General features: G+C 44.5%; 1 protein-coding gene across 6 annotated transcripts in view; it reads right to left on the bottom strand.

Moving 5' to 3' along the window:
- Positions 1 to 772: 772 nt before the first annotated feature.
- Papss1 (3'-phosphoadenosine 5'-phosphosulfate synthase 1) overlaps positions 773 to 17,052 on the bottom strand; it is a 78,908-nt gene continuing 62,628 nt past the window's right edge. For all 6 annotated transcript variants that reach the window (XM_030252605.1, NM_001289479.1, NM_001289478.1 and 3 more), the window contains 2 exons: positions 12,629 to 12,858; positions 773 to 1,480 (listed from right to left, as the gene is read on the bottom strand). In XM_030252605.1, the coding sequence (XP_030108465.1) occupies positions 1,342 to 1,480; positions 12,629 to 12,858 (369 nt within the window). In that variant the 3' untranslated portion in view covers positions 773 to 1,341. The remainder of the gene's footprint in view (positions 1,481 to 12,628; positions 12,859 to 17,052) is intronic.

The raw sequence follows: 17,052 nt of genomic DNA, 5'->3' as shown, positions 1-17,052 counted from the left end.
AGGGGCCATTTTGGTGGCTCTCAAAATACACCTCAAAAGGCTACTGAACCCCCCTCAGTTTTTTTCTTTGATTAGTGAGATTAAAGGGTGGCTCTGAAGGTGTCTTTGACAGTGTTATAATCTAATGAGATAAAACCAGAAGCCAGTAGGTTTGTGCAAGGGTTCTGGTACAAGTCCTTTACCAATAAACCAGTTTCCTGGTGGAATTCCTAGAAAACTCTAGGTTTGAGGCGAAAGGGGCAGGGGTTCAGTAGTTCTCCCCGTGCTGGGATTCTTGCTTCTCTTGCCGGCAAGAGGCTTCAGTCAGATTCCGGGGTGAAGGGCTCCTCCTTTCATGCTCCCAGCAGTTTCCCTGTCCTAGTCTGCCTCCCAACCACAGCCTGAATGATCAAAACAAACAAAGCACAGGAGCACACATCCGTCCATGGGGATGGAACAGGGAAAGCAGGAGCAGCCTTCTCGACTTCCACGGAGGCGACAGCTTTCAAAGCAGTGACTCTCCCTTACCATCCCGATCTTGGTGTTTGAGAATATTGGAGAGGTATGTTGCAGAACTGAGATTTCAGATGGACTGGGGATCCCTTCTTAATTTTCTCACTTGTAATTATGGAGCACAGGTTCTTGCTACACAGAACTTCAGCAAACATCAAGGTACTGGGAGCTGGGTACCAGACCCAGAAGTTAAAGATGCTTTCATAATCCACCTCTGCCAGGAATTCTTCGCATTGAAATTTTTTCACAACCAAGGGGGCATATGCACACAAACCATAAATAAGTCAAAAAATTAATTTTATTGAATCAAGGCATTCATTCAGTACTTAACACAGATTGCAAGAGAACCTCAACACGTAGGGCTGCAAGGGAGAGGGGGAGCAGTTTACATTTTTAATGTAAAATAAAAACCCTAATTGCTACAGATAGTTTATAAAATTTGTAAAATTCCCCAAACAAGGTCTAGCCAACTTTATTGTTTAGTGATTTTTTCCCCCTTACTTAAAGAATGAAAAGCTAGATGATGTGTGTATTACTGGTTATAACTAATAAATCAGCTTGGAAAAATTGTAAGACAGAAGCATAAATACAATATAAAAAGGCGAGATTTTTAAAATCGTATTATAAGAATATTAACAATAAGTGGAAAAGATACATTAGAGCCAGCGTGGTGTTACACTAGTTTGAAACAGAACTGAAAGACAGACCAAAACCAATGCACGCGGAGGGAAACGGCCTGATTTCAGGAAGTGTGTCCAGTCAGACAACCGCAGAGAAGGGCTGTCGGTGGCTGCGTGGTCCCCTCTGTTACTCAGCCATGCGTCCCAGGCAGAGTGCCCAGCTCAGCAGTTAGGCTTTCTCTAAGGACTTGTAGTACTCTACCAGCACAGTCCAGGCCTTGGGGGCCATGAAGCCCTCTGGAGGTTTCTGGCCTTCGCGTGCCAGCTTGCGCATCCTCGTTCCTGAAATAAACTCGAAGTCTTCGTGGCTGAAAGAGAAAAAGGCCAGTTACTTCACTATTTTACAAAGCTAACAGGAAACCACAAGGGGAATTTGTCCCTTCAGTTCATGTTGGGTGACTAGACCAGTGAGAAAAAGCATCGCTTAGGTCTAATGTGTCACTGAGCTAAACCACCGCACAATTCTTCAGCTTTAGAGCTAGGAAAAACGGACAAACAGAAACTGAAATTATTGAGATCAATTAATGTTTTACAACATCCTTCCCAGCAGGGACATCCTGCGCAGCATGGCGGGCGCACTATTTGTCACAGAGAGGAAATGGACGGAAAGGAGCAGCCATGACTCTCAGGCCTACCTGGCTGCCCTTCTCTCTTCTTTTCTCTTAGGTTCAGAGAATTGCCACTGCACAGTCACAGGGCAGGTCCCAAGCCTGCTGGGAACCTCTGGTGCCCTTTCCTGGTCACACCCTATCTTCCTGTCTTGCTCACCTCTTCCCTCGCCCCTGGGAATGCTAAATTAGAATTAGCATTTCTTCTAAGATTTATGTATTTAATGTACAGTGTGAGCACCTGAGTACATCTGCATGCACCACATACACACTGTGCCTGCCAAGGCCTGAAGATAACACTGCAGCCCGAGAATCAGAGCTGCAGGTGGTTGCTATGGCTGATGGGAACAAACTCAGGCCCTCTGGAAGAGCAGCCAGTGCTCAGAACCACTGAGCCATCTCTCCAGCCCTGGATTCATTTACTATCTATTCTTAAGAAACACAAGGTGGAATCTGCCTAGTGCAGAGGTAACATTTTAGAAAGCTATAATCTGAAAGTCTGAATGCCTCTGGGATACGGCGCAACACACACGGTAACAACCAACACTGTCCCTTCGATGAGGTACCAAAGGGAAAATAGACATCCTTGTCTTTTAAAACACATGAAAGCCTTTTAGGCCATAAACACGGAGCATCTACAGTTACAGCACGTGCTGCTCACCTATAATTTACCTGCTTCCGTCAAACATGGAACCAACTTAGAAAGCTGGTTAGGTCCAGAGAGAGCTCCAGGTCTCTTTCATTACCACCTCTTAAGTCATCTAGTGCCTGCTCCGATTAGAATATTACCACAGGCATCGAATAAAATATCTAAGATGTAATTAGCAGTTATAATGAAGTTACAAATAAAGGATATTACATATTGTGAAGAGTGGTTCTACAGACTGAAGGTTTGTGTCCCCCAAGTTCACACTGAAGGCCTGATTCCCAGTGAGACAGAAGTGGGGAGTGGGGCTTTTGGGAGATGACAGGAGTTAGATGAGGTCATGAGAGCAAGATCCCATGACCAAACTAACCCACCTCTAAACAAAGAGACTCAGGATCCCCCATGGCCTGTAAGGACATAGCTGGCTTTGTGCAAATAACTGGTTGGCTGCCTGCAAACAGCTTGTGGCCCTCAGACGGCAATCGTCTGTACTTTGATCCTGATAACTGCCATGAAGCCACTCGGACCAGGGCAATTTGTTACAGTGACCCAAATTCAGTCAGATTCTATAATTCTGTCAAAATACAGAGAAAGAAAGGAGGCAATTTCTGTGACATAACACTGCAGGTCTTTATGCTGTGCTCGCTCACTCTGCCTCTTATGGGATTTTCTATCACAATCAAGTACCATACAAATTTATTAGTAAGAACGCGTCCAGTGACAAAACGAACTATCTGTCCATGAGACAAAAAGTGTCTGTTCATTCATGCTACACTCTGGAGGCTGAAGCTGGGGGATTGCTACAAGTTCCAGGTCAGCCATGGCTACAAAAGGAGACCCGTTCAAAGAAACAGATACATAATAAATAATCAGTAATCGGTTTTTTTCCTAGTGAGTAAAACTTATTGTTAAGATTTATAAAGTTATTTTAAATCATTTCAAGTATGGTAACCTTAAATTAGGCAGAACCCTCAATTACCAGGACATCTTCCCTGAGAAGCTATTCACTAGGGGCTGCTACAGCACCCTGTCCCCACAGTGGTCACAGGAGCCACTGCCCACCCTGCCCCTGCCCATCCCTTCATGACAGACAAGAGCCAACAGTGCCAGGGACACAGGGCACAGACAGTAAATGGTTACTGACTAGAGATCAAATACTTTATTATCTTTCCACTGGAGGGGCTCAGTAAACCCTGGGCAAATATGAAGCCATGGAAAGGCAGTATGCAGGTGCAGAAGTCTGGCTAGATCAACAGAATTCTTGTGGGTTTTTTTTGTTTGTTTGTTTTTTGGGGTTTTTTTTTTTTTTATTCACAGAACTCTTGCTGCCCTAAGTTTTACAAGTGTTTGGGTTTATTTGAGCTATTTTCCCATTTCCTTTTTCTCTAAATCTGGACTACTTACATTCAGGACCATTCACAATGATTTCCTCATGACCCCTTCAGATCTAACTTCCTTCAGACCTTGCTTGCCTCCTCTGTGGGGGACCTGGCATGCCATCTTCCTAGCCTCAGCCATTTGGTCCATCCCACATGCAAGAGCTCTTAGTCGGTCCTTTACTGGAAACAGTTTCTACACAAGATGACCCTTCTTGGTGATCACACTGGACATGTGGCTTCTGCTGTTCTGGTGTGTGCTCAATGTCCAGACTGCTCACGGGGACAGGGGGTCTTGGCCAGTGTTCTTACCATCAGCCTCTAAGTACCAAGGCCACCTGGCAGGACTACACATCTCCTTACCACAATTGTCTTTTCCTAAGACAACCTGACCCTTGCTCCTACGTCTACTTTACCTGTTGTTAGATCACTGAGACAACCCAACTCCACACAGTGACTCTGAGTGACCCACTCCCCTCTGGAGTATGTCTAGGTTTGGGTCTGGAACACGGAGAATGTGAAGCTGAGTGCTCTGACTCGTTTAAGCAATGCAGGACGACCGGTGTGGATGCTAACCATTACCAGAAGGCACTGCCTCCCCCTGAACTCCCCATGCCTGGGTGCTCTTCCACTTCTCAGCACTCCTACACAGACAGAAGGCGTACACACACACTTTGGACCCAATATTTTAAGACCTCTCCCCTTCTTAGGTAGAGGACTTTTGAAATGACTATAGAAAATAAGCAAAGATGTCCTGTGAAATGGAAGCATTAGCCAAATGCTGCCTCAAAAACAAAAAAAAAATTCTAGTAGCTTAAATATGGGGTTCATCTCCTAGTTCTTTGTCTTATAAGAAAAGTAAACTTGGGGGCCAGAGAGATGGCTCAGGGGTCAAGAGTACTGACTGCCCTTGCAGAGAACCCAGATTCAGTTCCTAGCACTCACATACAGGTTCACAACCATAACTGTGAATGGCCAGCTCCAGGGAATCTGACACCCTCTTCTGGCCTCTGTGTGCAACAGACATGTGGTGTACAGACAGACATGTAGGCCCAACACGCATAAACATGGCAACTTGACCTTAAACTATTGGCCTCTAAATGGGCTGGCTACTGTGGGTAGTATATAGAAAGTTTATCTCCCCTTTCACATGTAAATTGAAAAGTATTGGCAACATAATTTATATACTTCTAATACTAAAATGAAAAGTGACTTTGAGAAAGTAAGGTTTCAAAAGATGGAAAACTCAGTGCTAAGGAAAAGCTCTTGCCAGAGGATGGGGAGAAAGCCAGAATGGTGAGCAGAGGCGAGGACTTAAAATCTGAAAGCCATGGGGCACCCAGGGCACAGCAACCACTACAACCCACATCTGCAAGTCAGAACTTACAAGTCTCTTCAGGAGAAGAAGTGACCCATGGTGATGAAGGAAAGAGGCCAATCACACAAATGCCCCACACGGGGTAAAGGCATGATCTGTTCCACAGGAAGGTAGGATACTTAACAAGTATCCAGGCAGAAGAAAAGAAATGTCAGGAAAACAGAAAGAAAGGAGGGGAACAAAGCCCGGAACACAGGAGACGGAGAAGAAGAGTTCGAGCAAGCTCTACGACAGGCTTTTCCAAGAAGCACAAAAGATAGGCAGGGAGCCACTGGGAGCTAGAACACCATAGTCTCCACCCTCTCAAAGAGGGCCACAAGCACCCGTGTGGGAACAAATCTATCAGCACAATCAACTGCGTCACCTTCAGGTCAGAGAATACCCATGAGACCTAAGGCAGCTCACCGTGAGCAGAGGGAGAACTGCAGTGTAGCTGAGAAGCATTGTCTCCGGTCCAGAGGATACTCTACCTACAGTTCCCCTGAGGAGACGGAGCTTCTGCTCTGTAAAACTGAAGTGTTACTTCCAGGAGTGAGAGCCCAAGTCACACACCAGAATTGCTGGTTCTTGGTGCTTATAAATAAGAGAGCAAGCTGCTCCTGGAAGACTCTGCCTGAACTTCATGACTGAGAGGGAAAAGCCAGACCAATTAATTTCCTCCCTCCAGAATGCTACACTGTCCAAAATCCAGACTTGCCTGCATTCCTTTTGAAATTGCATTTCTAAGCCAAGGTGCCTGGGCACCTCTTCCTGGATCCCCTTCACACATTCGCCCTGCACTGCACGCCACAGGCATCTCTGCATCCCGTGAGATGGGAGTTTCTGCTTCTGCACACTGGTGGCTCTCCACCCCGGCTACGGACAGCGCACTGCCCTGGCCTCAGCCCAGCATGTCTGTCTCCCTTACGTAAGGATTTTGCTTTTTATTAGATGCCAGGTTCAGGGACTTGACCCCAAGAGTCACTGTCTATAATTAAATCAGAGTTTCACAACAGGATGGTTTTATAGAAATAGTTCTATAAAATAAAATCTGGGAGATTTCTAAGATGATCTAAAGTTAGCTCTAGACTTTACCTATGAATAATGAGGAATCTTCCAGAAACAGAAAAGGCCCTTCCCTTTCATGACAGAGGAGTTTAATTTGGGTCATTTCATAACACCACCAAGCTAACCCTGCACAGCAACCTGGAAAGAAGAAACTCCACGTATGTTTGCCTTTCTTTGTCCCCTGCAAAGCCACTGGATTACAGATTCTTTATACTCTACAGCAGACAGACAAAACGCTAGCTCGCAAAAACAAAGGGGAAGGGTTGGGACACCAGCGAGGGTAGAGTGAGCTAGCAGCCTCCGTGGAACCATTAACACACTAACCACATGTGGCCAGCAGCTTGAAGGGCTTCAAGGCATGATGACTTCTGGCCACTGGCTGACGGCTGTAAATCTTCACGACCATCTGCTGTCCTTCAGTCCACATCCGCAGCCTGCAGAGCTACAAGGACAATGACCAGCTCTTCACTCAGATAAGAGGAGGGTCAGCTCGAGGGCTTTACCAGCTTTCTCGGGATGCAAATTAGGTGATCAGCAATTCAGAAGAGCAAAAGAGACTTTCTCCCTTGACAGAAATAAAACTAATGGTGGTGACTTGTAAGTGGGCCTAATTATTTTTATTCTAATTAATTTTTATTCTAATTAATGTCTTATCCAACTTGAAAGCGGGTCATTTATAAACACATCAAAACACTAAAAATTCTTAACACTGTGGTTTAAAATGATCTTTTCCAAACCAGATAAACATTTATGGCTTTCTTTTAGAGACTAAGAAGCACTGGACAACGTCATATACAATTTTGTTAATTTTTTTCTTATTATTTTCTAACCAAAGACTAGATGAAATACATGAAAAGTTTAAATCCGGGGCCCAGGCAGGTGGCTCCACTAGTAAAGGGCTTGCCACACATGTGTGAGGACCTCACTTTGAACTCCTAGGTCCCACATGAGGCCAGCCATGGCAGACCATATCTGCAGGTCCAATGTTCCTGTGCTAAGACAAGGAGCAGACAGCAGACTCTCTGGAAGCAGTGCCAAGCAGAACAACAAACAGACCCTGTCTCAAACAGGGCTGAAAGGCCAGGACTGTGTGTGTTGTCCTGTGGCTTCTCCATGTGCACCACTAAGTGTGTGCACCTGCACTCATACCCACCGCCAGTCACGCAGACACACACACACACACACACACATGGAGTTCTTTTAAGTTTAATTATTTTGAATCTAATTTTTTCAGGGGGGAAGGGGTTGAGACAAGGTCTCATAATGTAGCCCTGGCTGTCTTAGCACTATGTGGACCAGACTGGTCTCAAACTCAAAGATATCCACATGCCTTTGCCTCCTGAATGCTAGGATCAAAGGCCTGCGCCACTACACCCCACTTGAATCTAAATTTATTAGCATATGCTTTCCATGTAGAGCCTCACTCTTTTAATTGGCTTTATTTGCTTATTTATTATTATTTATTATTTATTCTTACAGTGTGGACTGCACGCAGGGTGTGAGTCTTGCCAGCCCAGTGCTATGTTACTAAGCTATAGCCCAGGCAGCATCTGAGTTCACACAATCTTTATCAGAACTCTTCCCAGGCATTCAAATCTCAAACTGCTGGGAAGCGCAGGACTTCCCAAGTACCCAGGGCCTAACCCTAGTCAAACCTTATCTCCACCCAAACTGCACATCAGTTGACTATAAAATTACTCAGGTAATTTTAATTATGTAAGAATCTTCCCAGCTAGAAGCAAAAAAAGTTGGGGAGGGGTGCACTGAGGAGAGGCATTAGAAAGATTTGTGCGGAGTGGAGAAGGCCACATGCTGAGATGGAGAAGCTGCAGCCACTGCTTAAAGTCGCTTCCAGGAGCAGGTGCAGTCCTCAGCCAGTGGCTAGCAGACAGGGATTCAGATCCGACATCTTCCAGGAAATGAGTCACCAGGGGAGGAGACTCCAGAGGCAGGAGGCGCAGAGGAGCCTGGCCTCGCTAGAGGACAAACATCCTGGGTTTCTGATCTAACCAGCTACACATGTTGTTTTGTACAAAGATTATTATTTTAGCAATATAAAACTGATAATTAGCAACAGAGGGACTCTGACACACAGGTTTAAGAGTCCTAGCTCAGAATCCATCGTACTAGGTGGGCTTGCCACTGGAAGGACACAAAAGAAAGAAATCTTAAAGATACCTTGAAGGACCAGTACAGCCATCACTCCCAAAATCAAACAGTTTTTCATCTAGGTGGTAAGGGGCCGTCTTCTAGATGGCAAGGGGTTGCCTTCTATACTCACTGTATACAGTGTATACTTATATAAGTATAGTGTATAGTGTAAGTATATAGTCTATACTTACTGCCTGATGGGCAGGTTCAATGGCTGAGACTCTCTCTGTAGCAGGCCATCAGGTAAAGTATACTCTATCATTACAAACAGGAACAAACTCTGCTAAGATGCAATGATGCCAGCCCAGGAACACTTGCCCCTCAACCCCTTCACTTACTCAGCTCCGTGGGCACTTTGTACTCATGTACGCTCCTTCTACAGAGTCTGCTATTTCTATAATCTAAATAGCTTCGCATTTGTCCACCAGAATACAAATATTTGCCCTTTAAAGGAGTAAAAAAAAAAAAAAAGAGAAAAGAAAAGAAGACCAAATAAACAATATCCTAATAATATGGTAATATCTGTAATGGGACTGAAATCCTACAACTAGATGTCTCTGAGTCACTTCTAAAGCTAACACAGTTTTCTTGACGACTTAAACATAAACAGATGACTTTTATCATAATTCCTATTAATAATTATCTTGCATGAAATCTTCAGGATATGTCCCTCCCTAAGCCTTGTCTTACACTACCATTCAATCAATCCAAAAGCTACAAAATCATTAATTACATAAAGGCTGGCATTGAGTAACACCCATTAATCAAACATGGACGAGCTCATATGTGCCTAATTAATAACTGTTTTCTCGCCACATCAAAGACGATCGCCTTCTCACAAAATTTTAATCACTTTCCAACATATTCCCATCAGCTTAATTATATTGGAACACAAATACAGAAAAAAAATTTTAAAACTAAGGCATTTTTAAAGCTTCCCAAGTTAACTTATTAAGATTTGGTAACTCAAAAAGAAAAAATTCCAAGGAAATGAGCTACTCATGCAACTAACATAGAATTCATCTCTGGAAAATCTTATGAGAACTGATGTAATTATTTAGCTTTTAAATGATTAAAAGAGAAACTTAAAGCGGTACTACACAGATTCGGTCAAACATCAAAGTTATCAGGGGCCTTAGCAGCACATTAATCAACTGCACACAGATGGGGTCGTGGGTCCTGTGTATGATTAAAGCACTGACCACGCCGAGGGACCACGGGGGTGAAACACGTCAGCCCATGAGCTGGAGGAGAATGGTGTTTTTATTTTCCTTGGTTTTCTTCATGTACAGTGTGTGTGTGTGTGTGTGTGTGTGTGTGTGTGTGTGTGTGTGTGTGGTGTTGGGGGAGGGGCTCATATGTATGCAGCTGCAAGTGCAGGTGTGTGGGTGTGTACGTACATACGTACGTCGTACGTACATTATCTGCGTGGCTGCAGAGGTCAGAGGTCAAGCTCAGACATTGTTCCATTCACCTTGCTTACCGAGATGAGGACTCTTGCTGGCCTGACTAGAAAAGGCTGAGCTGGTCAGGGAACACAAGAGATCTGTGTCTGTGGACATGCCACCATGTCAGGTTTGTTTGGTTTTTTTATGATTTATTTTTCATTATGTATGTGTATCTGTCTGTGTGTCTGTGTGTCTGTGTGTATGTGCTTGGTGTGCAGACACCCACAGAAGTCTGAAGTGTCAGATCCCCCCAGAAGCTGGAGTTACAGATGGTTATAAGCCACCTGCGGTGGGTGCTAAGAACCCAAGTTGAGTCCTCTCTGCAAGAGCAATGCCTGCTGCTAAAATGCTGAGCTACCTACCCATGCAGCCCCATCACACCGGGCTCTCCACCTGGGTACTGGGGATCAAATGCCACTCTTCATGCTTGCACAGCAAGCACCTCTAGCCATGGAACTGTCTCCCAGGCCCTTGCTCAGTTTTCTTAATGTCACAGCATGAGAACTATGCTAAGGTAAAGAGTGTAGACTGGCAGAAGGGTTCTGCTTCTCTCCTTGCTCGCCCTCGCCACTACCGTAACCCAGTAAGCAAAGTTCACCACAGTTCTCAGAAAATCAAGTCTCGGAATACTGTACACAAACTGGCCAAACTGCACTTGGGGTAAAAAGCAGAAAGTGCCATACCGCACACCTGCCACTGGCACCACGTGGCTTCCAGGTCTGCAGGAAGGCCCTTCCTCTTCAGGAGCCTGAGTGGGGCTTCAAAGGGGCTGCTGAGAGGCAGGTCTCCCACAGACTAAGCAGGGCTCTCTGGTGGAGATTTACATAAATTCACCCACAAAAGGGCAGGACTGTGCCCAAACTGCTTTCACCTTCCTCTGTCATTTCTACTTAGATTTCCAGTGCCTTTTCAGGTAATATAGTTTATCGTAATTGATAACATCTTCTTTTAAAAGACTCTCTGCTATCTCCTTGGAGCTTCACTTTACCATGGTGCAATTCTGCATGCATGCATGCATACATACATACATGTCCATATGCAAATATGTACGTGCATACACAGGCATCTTTAAGGTTAAAAAACAAGCCCACATGGTTAGGAACCCAATTTTGTGCTAGGAGTAAAACCATTTACTACTTATTGATTTTTAATTTTTTAAGATGGGGTTTCACGTAGCCCAGGCTGGTCTCCAATTCTCTATGTAGTAAGGATGACCCCGAACCACTGGGCCTCCTGTCTCTCCCTTCCGAGTGAGTGCTGGGATAAGAACGTGTGCTTATATGCCTTTTAGAAACAAAAGTGTGTTGTTTTAATTTTTCACAAGATTTCTTTTTTCTTTCCTGTCCCCTCTGTGGCAAAATGGGTCACACTAAATAAGGACACTGGGTCAGGGTTCATATTATTCCTAAACATGAAGCCCATGTAGAAACCCATGGAAAGGGATGCTCCGAATGGAGGTGTCTAAGCCAGTGTCAACTTTCAGTTAGCGCTGTCAGTGCAACTAAAACTGATAAGACACAAATTAAAACTGATTATACTCTACGTGAATTATCGGTTTTACTTGTTGACTATGAATTATAACTTGTACTAAAAAGGTAAACTAAGAGGTAATCAACAAATTTCACATGTGTACATTACATAGAAACATCAGCCGACGGTGTGTACCTTTAACCCCAGCACTCAGGAGGTAGAGGCAGATGGATCCTGAGTTGAGGCCTGCCTGATCTGCACAGTGTATGCCGGGCCATCTGGGGCTATGTAGTGAGACGCTGTCATGAGTAAATAATAACTTTCTGTCAAGATCCTGTAGAAGAACTATAGACAGATGTAGGAAGAACTACCTTGTTCCCTGCCTCCATTCCACTGATCAAGTATCCCAGGGAATACAGGGAACAAAAGAATTCAGGTCATGTAGCTGAGACAAGACTAGACCCTGCAACTTAGCTTTACACTGCTACTTTAAGTTTAAACAGACACCATCCATGGACAGGAATGATTATAATTCTATCCATCCAAAAGAAATAAGACACATACTTAATATTACCATGATGCATGTATACACACGCACACATATATGTATGTGTGTGTGTATGTGTGTGTACATATGTATGAATGTTCATATTGGCCATACTAAAAACTGAACCAAGGCCTTCCTTATGTGTGCTAAGAAGCTATCATTGAACCATATCCCAGCCCTTCTGCTTTTTAGTCTGAGAGAGGATCTCCCTGCTTTTCCTAGGCTATTCTTAAACTTGGGATCCTACTGCCTCAGCCTTCTGATAAGCTGGGACTTCCAGCCTCTGCAACAAGGCCTGGCACTCCAATCGCATAATCGAGAAGTTGCTAGTAATCATACAAACACATAAATATGAACATGCCCCTTAGGACCACAAAACAAAATCCCCCAAAGCACCAACTCTGAAATTAAATCCAATATGTATGTATGTATGTATGCATGCATGCATGTATGTATGTATGTATGTATGTGGGGAGGGTTTGCTTGTTTGCAAACTTGCTATGTATAATGAATGGACTGGCCTCAAACTCATAGAGCTGCACCTGCCTCTGCCTCCCAAACCCTTAGATGAGAAACTGTGTGCACCACCCCATCCAGCTTAGACCAATGCTAACTTTCACTTCTAGCTCCAGGCCAATGAGAGTTAACTTCCTTAATGTAACTTTTCCTGAGATGGCTCCAACAAAGCCCCCCATCAGAAGTTATAAAGACCAGACAATGTGGCGAACCCTTAGAAACAGCTCGGGCAGCAAAGCTTCTGTCGGGCAGGGAAGGGTAAAACTTACTGCTCAGAGTCATAGTAGTCCATCCGCTTCTTTTTCTTGTTGTAAGCTGCAACTCGGAAGGGAACGATTTCCAAGGTAATCAGGCCTGGGGCCATCGTCAGCACTTTGGCACCATGTGTTGGCTCATAGAGGTCCTTCCCTGTCTCCGGATGAGGCATGCCAGCAGGGTCTCGTCCAACAATATAAAAATTGGCTCCGGCCACCATCCGCGCCCTGCAGTGCCACTGGACCTGGGATAGATGACTGCGTGTTAGATAACTACGCTTTGATGACTGTCGAGAGACCATAGATCACAAATGCATGTGTATCTGTCAACTGTCCCACTGAGCGGTACCTCCACATATGCCTCATGTCATCACTGCCTGATGGCAGGAAGTCCTGACAAATTTGCTGTATCTTCTTGGAGAGCTAGAATTAAAATCAGGTTCCCCAAACCAAAATCATAGCTGGGCATGAATATGTATGTGCATATATTTATGGATCGTTTGCTTATGAGATCCTCAGATGTGCATATATCTGTGTGTAAGGTTTTGCAAACACATAAGAAGCTCAGGCTTCAGGCCGTAAGGCTACAAGTCAGGATGGAGGCTGAGCCTTGGACAGAAGGAAGGATGTGGGGGCCTTTGAGGAGTCACAGGGTAGCTTCAGGTCCCAATGGATACTGTACTGGCTGCCAAATAGTGGTGTAAAATGTGACCTAATTAAGGGAATACGCAAGAATCCGCACAGCAGTGTGTTCCAACTGCCCCTGTTGACATGGCTCTGCTCACTTACACAGAATCTGTTTCTGACACAGTCATTTAACAACCGGAGAGTAACTTGCCTGACAGAGAGAAGTCCCCACCTCCAACAATACATTACACTCCCCCGCTTAAGGAAAACCCTAAATGGCAATCCTCATTACAACGTCCTATGTTCAGATTATGCCTGGTAGTTACTCAAATCCATCCCTCCCCCTTTTTTTTTTACACTTTGACATAACAGAGTTAAGAAAGCAAATTATTCTTTAGGAGAGAAACTTTTGAGGACAAAAGAAAAACTAATTTTCAATTTGCCAACTAATTATTCATATATGATATATCCGTGCCATTTTAAGCATTAGAAAGTAGATTCTTCCCCCTCGTGGCTCCCACTCCATTCCTAGGATGGAATTTCAGAACCAAGCCATTAAGTTTTTATAGACTGGAAAATGAGGAACATCCTGTTGATAGATAAGCGCGCAGCCTCAGCAGCTGTGCATTGTTCTGAAGTGCATATGTGCTATGGAACCAAATCTGGTACCAATGCCTGCTAAACAACCCAGAGAGCCATTAAAGGAGAATCACTGTTTGTATTTTATTATGACAATTTGGCAAGTATGTCTTATTGGCAGCCTTGTTCTTGATGTCACTGGAAAAACTAGAAAAACGAGGGTTTTGTATTATTAATATAAGAAAAGTCTTCCTTTAAGAGCTGTATATAAGCCAAACACACAAGTGAGGCACTGTAGGGAAAGGCACGATGGGACTAGGCCTGGTGCCACTCTTAGAATCCTAGCATTTGGGAGGCAGGGGAAAGAGGAATGTATAGCCTGGGCTACACTGTGAGGTACAAAGTAGCCTGGACTACATAGCAAGACCCTACCACAAAAAGAAAGGAGGAGAAGAGAGCAAGGAGGATAGGTAGATTTTTATAAGCTGCTTACATCATGCCAGGTCAGAAACATTGAAACTACTAAAAATATTAAAGCAACTGCTATAACTTCTAGTTAATAAACTTCTAGTTTATTCTAGTTAATAAACTTCTAGTTTATGCTGAGAAGTTAAAGACTGCCCCTTGCTCAGAAATGGAACTTGGAGCATCCTGACTCAATCGCACATCTCTAGTCACTGTCCACACTCAGGCAGAGACCTAGGGGCGGACGCAGCTCTAAGCTGCCCAGAGAGAGCACCAACTGCTGAATACGCACCACAGAGCCTAACGTCTTTACCCTCCCACTCACCATCAGAGGAGGGCTACTTTGAGACCTTTGGCAGCAGCATGCTCTTCTCAAAGAGCATGAAACCCAAGGGGCAGGTCAAGAAGTTATAAAGGCCATGCAGCCTGGCGGGCATCAGCTATGTGTCTTCCTGGATTTAAAGCTGGCCTAACTCTGGCCTGCTACCCTTGAGCCTGCTAGCCTTGGTCTTCAGTGACTAGCTGTATAGCGAGAACATCTGGTCATTTGTATACTCCATGCCTCTCAGTCCTGTAGTCACGCAGGTAGCATCCATGTGTCCTGGCCTGCTGTAGGTCCACTAACCTCCCTTGCCCCTCACTTCTGTTCCTTCTCAGCAATCTGTCCACTGACCTGCACGGTGCTCCTCATCCATAAATCCCCAACGGGCAAGCTGTACAAGCTGTACTTAGAGTGGAGTTCGGTTCTACACTGAGGCCTTTTTGCTACTGCAATGGTTTCTCGGTACATACGCTCTAGGTTTCTCTGACACCCCTCAGCTGAGTTACACACTCTCTGGGCTCCAGAAACCTCCTGGGTAGAATGGGGATAAAACCCGTGGTTCACATAATGCACACCAAGTGTCAGTTCAGTGCGTGCTTCATACTCAAAGGTGCTATTTCTACTTCCTTTGTGTTATTAACACTCTATAGCCAGACACCAAGGACCTTCCAAGTCAGGCCAAGGACTGTGCTCTGACGTGAAGCCTATGAATGACAAGTCACCCCAGGCTCCCTGCCACATTCCAAGGTCTAAGGTTTTCACACAGATTTATAAACCACTCTTGAGAGTTACAGACAGCACTCTCATATGGAATCAGGATAGGGATGGTGAGGGCCTGCAGCAAAGGAATTACTCTTTTTCAGCCAGTCAATAATACATACTTTTACATACTGGTATCAGTCAGACAGTGAGATATACGATTTACAGGGCAAATTACAGGTTAAATATATAGGGTAATTTATAAATTATTCTATTTACTCCTTATAAAACTGGTAACTAAAACACAGACGGGCCAGGCATGGTGGCATACACCTTTAATCTCAGCACTATGGAGGCAAAATAGGCAGATCTCTGAGTTCAAGGCCAGCCTGGATGTCACAGGAACACAGGGAGTCCCAAGCTAAGTCAAAGCTACATAGTGAGACCCTGTCTAAAAACAAAACAAAACAAAACCCACAGGCATGCATCATTAATAATGATGAGGATGGTATCTGAATCTAAGAAAGTGTAAGAATGGAGATTATATAAAAACAGCACAGACTATCACTCTGGACTACAAGGAGCAAATGCACGAGCTATTCAATAGGAAACTCCACCTCTAAGAAGTGTCTGCCAGAGCCATGACGACTCATTATTTTAGAACTTCTATGAATGGGTTTCCAGTCTGCTTTCAAAACACAGCCAGTTGCGGTTTTCAACTACTGTAATGTTAAACAATACCAGAGACTGGAACTGCAGCGCATGGCTTTGGGACCAGATTGCTAGGGTGCAAATCCCACCGCCATGGCTTACTACCTGACTTAGAGCAGTTGTTTAACCTCTACCATGAGCCTCTGTAAACAGAGAATAAAAACAGTGCCTGCTCTCCTAGTGTCCTTATAAGGACTAAGCCAACATATGCAAGTCGTCTGGTGAATACAGTAAGAACTCAATAAAACCCAGCTCCTAGGGGCTGCAGAGATGGCTCCATGATTAAGATCATGGGCTGCTCTTCCATAGGACGCAGGTGAACTCACAGTCGCTGGGTACTCCTGTTCCAGAGGCTCTGACACCCTCTTCTGGACTCCATGGACCCAAAGCATGCACGTGATACATACACATACACAAAAATTTCAGTGGGCTGGGACGTTTTATTTCTTAATCACTACCTAAAATTACAGTCATTTATAATCAATCTCTAATAATTCCTTCTTTAATGAAACTGATCCAACATGAAGATCTGTAAGATAGGTTAAGAAACAGCAGTGTTATAGAGAATGTGGCTAAAAAGTCAGGATCAGAGTGCTTAGAATATGCAAGACAACCCAGAGCTGGTGAGGATACACAACTTTATCCTCACTGTGCATTGTGAGTTGGCACATCTGCATTAGAAAGGACTGGATACCTCTCCTAAGACCAAACAAATGCGCATTCCTATCCAGCCATTCTACTCAACAGTAACCAATAGAGAGTCACATACAGCAAATAATGAAATCCACATCAGCACACTGTTCACAGCAAAAATCGGACGGAACAGCGCCCATGTTGAGAGTGAGCAGTCTACTACTGACTGTAGTGAGCCAGGGTAAGTGAGAGAAGCCACACATAGGAGGCTGTGACATCAGATTCTAGCTAGACCTGTAACAACCAGGCTGGCCTGAACACTGTGGCATCCCAGGTCACTTCAGGAAGGTGACATAAGCACTTGGTCCTCAGAGTGCAGCCGACAGGTACCCCACAGCTGCCA

The sequence above is a fragment of the Mus musculus genome, chromosome 3, assembly GCF_000001635.26.
Source record: "Mus musculus strain C57BL/6J chromosome 3, GRCm38.p6 C57BL/6J".
In the NCBI taxonomy this organism is placed as follows: Eukaryota; Metazoa; Chordata; class Mammalia; order Rodentia; family Muridae; genus Mus; species Mus musculus.
Note: the sequence above shows the minus strand (reverse complement) of the source record. Positions and strands in the feature narration are given on the sequence as shown.